This window comes from Notamacropus eugenii, chromosome 7 (assembly GCF_028372415.1).
Source record: "Notamacropus eugenii isolate mMacEug1 chromosome 7, mMacEug1.pri_v2, whole genome shotgun sequence".
NCBI classification, from domain to species: domain Eukaryota; kingdom Metazoa; phylum Chordata; class Mammalia; order Diprotodontia; family Macropodidae; genus Notamacropus; species Notamacropus eugenii.
Window position 1 is genome coordinate 37785124 of NC_092878.1, and position 6639 is coordinate 37791762.

At 47.1% G+C, this 6639-nt stretch overlaps 1 protein-coding gene across 2 annotated transcripts in view; it reads right to left on the reverse strand.

The window, feature by feature from the left end:
* Positions 1–5948, reverse strand: part of RIN3 (Ras and Rab interactor 3) — a 165195-nt gene extending 159247 nt beyond the window's left edge. The window contains exon 1 of one of the 2 annotated variants that reach the window (XM_072623277.1): positions 5325–5948. In XM_072623277.1, coding sequence (XP_072479378.1) covers positions 5325–5365 — 41 coding nt within the window. In that variant the 5' untranslated portion in view covers positions 5366–5948. Of the gene's footprint in view, positions 1–3230; positions 3540–5324 lie in introns of those variants that run through there. The other variant, XM_072623276.1, reaches the window with a different exon arrangement.
* Positions 5949–6639: the final 691 nt, after the last annotated feature.

Genomic DNA, 6639 nt, shown 5'->3' on the forward strand with positions numbered 1-6639 from the left:
ATAATGTTCTGAAATGAATAAAATAAAATACATAGCATACAAAAGAAATCAATTATGTTGAAATACAGTAATCAAAATATTCAAAAAATTCAGAAACCCCAATGATCTCTCAAGTCTCTTCCAACTCTAGCATATTAGGTTTTAAGGTTTCTTATAATCTTAACAACCTGTGAGTCTAGCAGTCTTTGAACTGAAAGGAAGATGTAGGGGTAGAAACAGTTGTACCATTTCTTCTTCCCCTTTTCAAGAAAAAGTAAGAGAAAAATGAGAAATAAAGTTAGCCTGGGTGATTCCGAAAATACTAGGAAATAAATGTCGTTAAATTTATCACATGTACTTATGTACCTTAAAAAGTTCTGAGTAAACTTTTTGCCTTTTTTGACCTTCCTCTCTCCACCAATACCTTACTTTAATGTGTCCAGTGCCCTACCCAGTCCTGCCCTCATCATTTCCCAATCCTGCCCCCTCAAAATGTACTCGGTCTGTGTTCTATTCCTTAGAGGCTCTATCTACTAGGTAGTATAAATGGAATCATAATATCTAGAGTGAGGGTGATGGTTCCCCTTGCAGTCTGGCCCAGTCAAATCCCATCTGGAGAATTGTGCTCAGTTCCGAGTGCTTCAGTTTAAAAGGAGATACTTATAAGCTAGAATAGCCAAAGGAAAGAGAGAAGAATGGAGAGAAGACTAAAAACTTCTTACATGAGGAACTGCAAGAGGAATTGGATTTGTTTTGCTAGGTCCTAGAGGTCAGAACCATAGGAAAGCAGATCTGATCTCCATATAAGGAAAGTCTTAAGAATCAGAAGCTCCAAAATTCAAAGGATTGCCTCAGGAATTAGTGAGTGACTTCCACAGTTGGAGGTCTTCAAGCAGAGACTGAATGACCTCTTATGGAAGGTGGAGAAAGGAGTCATGATTTGGGTAGGAATTGGAACTACAGAGACTCTGAAGTCTATTATTCTATGGACCAAGAAGCTAACTTGTTAAGCTGCAAAGAGCAGTCAGCATGTTAATAAATCATCTCTGGTAGGCAACAATATTTATTTCTCAATATAGTCCTTAAACAGACTGTGCCTCCTCCCAAAAGAAGTAACTCCCAAGAGTGGGAATTCTAGATGTTTCAGAAGATAGAAGGGGTGGGGTAGATTTTATGACAGATTTGTCTTTAGCGGTTCCTCTAATCATAGTATGGGGGGGGGGGGGTCAAATAGTTTGGGTGGGGGACAGCCAGATAATCAATTCCAATTTAAGATGCTTCATGCTCATACCCATTCTGAAACTGCCAAAGATTCTCATCTAGCCCCTTCCCTCACCCCTTGATCTTCCACACTAAATCATAGATATCATAGTGTTAAAGCTGAAAGGTGCCTCCCAAGTTCTCTGAGTCCAACCCTGCTCTTTCTTATGAATGAGGAAACTATAAAACCCAGCGAAGTGATCTACCCAAGATTATATAATGAGTGACAGATATGGGACAAGCACTCAGGTCTCCTAATTCCCAGACCACTAATCTTAACCACCACAAGAAGCTGCTCTGTTGAAGTCTAGGAGTGCAGGGAACCCTGAAATGCAAGGGTACAGGGCATGGGTCTGCCTCAAAAGAATTCAACCACTCAAGCCTTCTTTCAGTCCAAGTAGTAAGCTTAGGTTAGGATGGGTGAGATTTCTAGGGAGTCTGTGCTACTTGTGACACCAATAAAAGCAGGTCAGACTCTTAAGGAATTGTGCATTTAAAGGGGATAGAATTGGTACTTCTATACAGAAAGACTGTGGGAAGATCTGGACAGGATTAAGGAGTGGCAGGCCTGGGGTGGGCCAGGTGCAGAAAATGAGGGTCACAAGGAAATGGCACTTAAAATGATTATTGACTGGGATGGGCCTGGCACCTCAGGAGGAGCCAGGGAATATTCCTGCAGGGGCTGGGTTCCTGAAATTTGTGGGAAAGTTCAGGGGCTTTTCCTTTTAGGGGTTCAGAGTGAGTTCCAACCCCAATCAGCTCTGCTGTGTCAAATTCATTAAAACTGATGGAACCCCTTATAACTGTGACCAGCTTACGTGGTGAAACACAGGCAAAATATGATGGGGGAAGTGGAGTCAAGCATACTCAAATTCCATAACCCTGAACCTTGCAGTGTGGTGACAGAATCACAGAATCTCCAAGTTGAAAGGTACATCAGAGGTGAATTCATTCACTTCTACGCAAGAATCCCTCCACAACATTCCAGAAAAGTGGTTATCCAGCCTTTATGGGAACTTACTATCTCTTGGGGTATATTTCAATTTTAGACAATTTCAATTGTTAGGAAGATTTTCCTACTAACCAGCAGAAATCTGAATGTTTATGGTAGAGTGGAAAAGAGTGTTGGATTTAGAGTAAGGAAACCTACTTTCAAATTCTAACTCTGCTACTTCCTAGTTATAGGGTATTGGGCAAGTCATTTATACTGTGCCTCAGTTTCCTTATCTGTAAACTAAGGGCCTACTTGATCCTAATAATTCTCACTCTCAAATCATAACACAAACACACACGCACACATATGCACAATTTATTTTTATCTGAACCTATGATTTCATTGGTGTAGGGAATTCTAAGTGAGGAAACTGTTTATCAATGCAGATCAACTATTACGCAACTTAAGTCTTAGAGCAACATTTCATACCATGTACCACAGTAAATTCCAAACGGATACGTGACCTAAATATATAAAAGGTCATATCACAAAATAAAAGAACAGAGGAGATATCTTTCACAACTATGGATGAGAGAGGAGCTCTTGACCACACAAGGCATAGAAAGGATTATAGGAGAAAAAAATGGACAATTATTACTACATAAAACTGAAAAGCTTCTTGCACAAACAAAAATCAATCATGAAAGCGAACCAGATAACTGGGGAAGCAAACTTCTCTGATAAAGGCATGATTTTCACAAAATATCAGGAAATAATACAAATCTATAAGACCAAGCTCACTTACCTATCTAATAAGTGGTCAAAAGACAGGAAGCAGTTCTTAAAATATGAAAAGCAAGCTATCAACAGCCAAATGAAAAAGTGCTAGCAACTGCTAATAAGTGAAGAGCAAATGAGAACAGGTCTGAAGTGCCACCTCACACAGATCCGATTGTCAGCTTTGAGAAGGGGAAAAAGACACTTGTGGGTACATCAGGGAGCGCCGAAGTTGAGGCAGCTTCCAAATAATTTGACCATTCTGGAAAGCTTGGCTTACCAGAACCAGTTTGGTTTATCCCAGGCCAAGAACTTTATCGTTTTCCTCAAGGGCTGCAAATGGATCCTCCAGTCCAACAAAGGGCCCTTTGGTACAGTAAGTAGAATGATTTTTTTAAAAAGTGCAATCCTTTTGGCCAGCGCTCTCCATGTTTCCTCTGCACTTGGCCCAGTCTCAATCCTGAGGCTTGGCATACCTCCGGCGTGCAGTCATCCTCCCTGGGGCCAAGCAGGCTGGGGGAGCAGTAGGCAGGGCAAACTCCACTCAGACACCGGTTACTCTCCACATACGTGGTGTCAGCCTGTCAGCAATTAACCACTTAGGCCCGAAGGCCTAAGTCACCCTCCCAAATCTTCCCCAGGGCAAACGATCCAAGAATCTTTTCACTGCCAGCCCCTCCTCCGAAAGCTAGAGATAAGGCTTTCAATTTCCCCAGGGAGAGAAGTTTCCAGTCTGGTATTTGAGGTATGGAGGGTGGGGGAGGGAACGATGCTCCAGGAGTATAGCCCCTGAGGCTAGTTTGTCTGATAAACAGAGGAGCATGAAAGTGTGTGGGTTGTTTTTTTTTTTCTGGAAGGTGGGGAGTCAGAGGGCAGGAGAGACCTGAATATCTGGTTTCCCTTTCGGGATAAAAAAAAACCCCAATAAAACTTTGTTAGTATCATAGGATGGATTATAGTTTTAGAAATGGAAAGGATTTGGAAATTAGCTAGTCCAACCCCAACGTTTATTGAACTTTTGTGAATTGCCTAAGGTCACACCGGGAATTAAGCAGCAGAGCTAGAATTCGAACTCGGGGTCTTCAGACTCTCAAACCCTCTCTCTATTTATAGTATATCAACTGGAGATGAGGAAGAAAGCACAAATGGTGAGAAATTCGGAGGCTGGGTTCTTCTTCCATTTGTGTGACTGGGTGACTTTAGGCAGGTCACTTCCCCTCTCTGGGCCTCAATTTCCTCTTCTGCAAAAAGACAGGGTTTAATTTCCTGATGGACTCAGGGTGCACGAAGTGATATACGTTTTTGGGACATGGCCAACCCGAGCATTCATTTTGCTTGACCTTGCATATTTGTGACAAGGATTTCCTTTTGTTTTTCCACAATGATGGAGAAAATAGATTTTTGGTATCTGAATAAAACATTAATATAACTTAAAGAACACAATATGGAAGAGTTAGAATAGACGATCTCTAAAAAAGTCCCTTTCAGCTCCTGAAAACTCTTTCAGGCTCCCTTCTCCTCCCCTCCCTGGACGCAGAGAGGACAACGAACTTCCAGAGTTCGCCCTCTAGGAAGGCTGAGTGCTCCTCCACACTGGGATCCCCCAGAGCCGGCCAGGAGGACTTCTCACTGGGCACAATTTGGAGGAGGAGGCTCGGGGGCCTCCGGAGCTCAGTCCACGCAGGCACCGACACTGCCCTGTCTGTCCATTCCCCGCCGTCCCAGCTCCGCAGTCTGACAGTTAGCAGACGCCCGGCGAGGCTCCTCGGGAGGCATTTGGGTCGGGGAGCCCGTGTTCCCAAACAGCCTGCACTGCCTGCCCCACACAGTCTGCTACAGGAAACACGGACAGGTTCCACGCGGGTCTTTTCGACTTAGGCGGGTTTTTATTTCCTTGAAATGGTCCCTTCTGGTGCCCGGGGAGCCCTGGTGCTCTGGGTCACCTGGGGCCCCCTACTCATCCATTTCCCCGTCCTGACTCCATTCTCACCTTGCGGGGGAGGGATAAACCTGGAAACCCAAGACTCCCACGCGAGCGACAGGGCCCGCAGCTTTGGGGATCCCATTGCCCCCAGTCCTTCCCTCCCCAGCCCCCTACCCACCCGCCAGACCTCCAGATGGCTCTCTTGGAGGTGGAACCCAGGGCATGCCACAGGGCACTTGGCCAGTACCAGTGGCTGCTAGATGCCCAGTGACGTCCTGTCCCGGGCGTCTCTCCACCCAACAAGAGGCGCTAGCCTCACCCAACCTCCTTGGGGAGGCTATCTTCGGGAACCTGAGAAAGAACCCTTTGTTGCCCAAGGCCAGAGGGCGAAGCCCACTTCCCCCTGCCCCGCTCCGGTTCCTTCCCCGTGCAAAGTTTGCAAAGGCTTACCCGGGGTGGTCCCCGGCTCCTCGGTCCCCCGCCGGTTTCATCTTCCCTGCCAAGTCCCTTGGGGTGGGGGTCGCTCCAACTTCAGAAGGGCTGGCGGAGCACCTCCTGCGGGCAGCGGCCCCTCGGCTTCCCCCGACAAGGGGTCCGCATCCTTGTGCCCCTTCCCCCGCTCCCACCCCCGCACTCTCCCCCTTCTCCCCTTCCAGGGAGGGCCCAGCTTCCCTCCGCAGGACACGTCCTTCTCGGCTTCCCCGCCCAGCCGTGGGGCCCAGACAGCCCGAGCGCAGACCTGCGAAGTGGGGAAGAGACTTTGAGACCTGGCTTTTCAGTCTCGAGTTGTTTCTACTTCCTGTATTGAAGTGAGCGGGGGATTTCAGGAAGAGGCTGGCCCTTGCTGGCCAAATTTTGGGCTGGCTTGTTTGGTCCCAAGCCGCGTCGAGGCGTGCATGCCTTCCAGCTCGGAGGATGTGAGGGGCCCAGAGCCATGCAGGACGGGAGCAGGACACTGGCGCCCTTGGGTCCCAGGGAGCACGACAGGGACCGGCTCCTAGAGAAGCTGCAGGTATGGAGAGCCGTCCTCAAATGCTCCGGGAGGACGGTCAGAAAGAGCCGGTTCGCTCCTCCAGCCTTGGGTCTGTCGGTATTCTTACAGGCTAACTGGAAACAGCTGGAGTCAGCAGGCTTCGCCTTGCTTAGGGTAAGGCGGGGTGTTTTAAGGACAGGCTTCCTTCGCTGCCTCCGGCAACCCTATAGCTCAGCCTCACCAGGAGACCCAGTGTTCGAGTGCTGCAGTCCTGAAAGGAGCTTGTGCCTTTCTACACTGGCATTATAGTAGCGTATAAAAATGTATCCCTAGATTTGGGAGGAATGCCAGAGGCTATTTGTCAAACCTCCTACTGGGGGCCACTGCAACATTACCAATGATTGGTTATCCAGCTTCTGCTACAATGTTTCCAATAATGAGACCTCACTATCTTCTGACACCCCATTCCCATAGACTCAGACCAAAGACTTTCATCTTTTGTAAATTCAGCGTTCACCCATAGTATCACCAGCCTCATCCCAGAGCTAAAGGACATAGAAGACCCGAAGTAATAGAGCTACACTTCAGCATGCTTACAAATCATCCATCCAATCCAAGCACCCCTAGATCCTGTGGAATCTGGGGAAATCTTCTCCAGTGCCTCTCTTCACTTGATATTAGAAAGATTTTTCCACCTATTCAAGTTATATTGCCTACCCAGGATTACCTTAGAACTAAGCTGCCTTTGCCTCCACAGTGGCTCACTGCCCATCTCCTGTACCTATTCCAAGA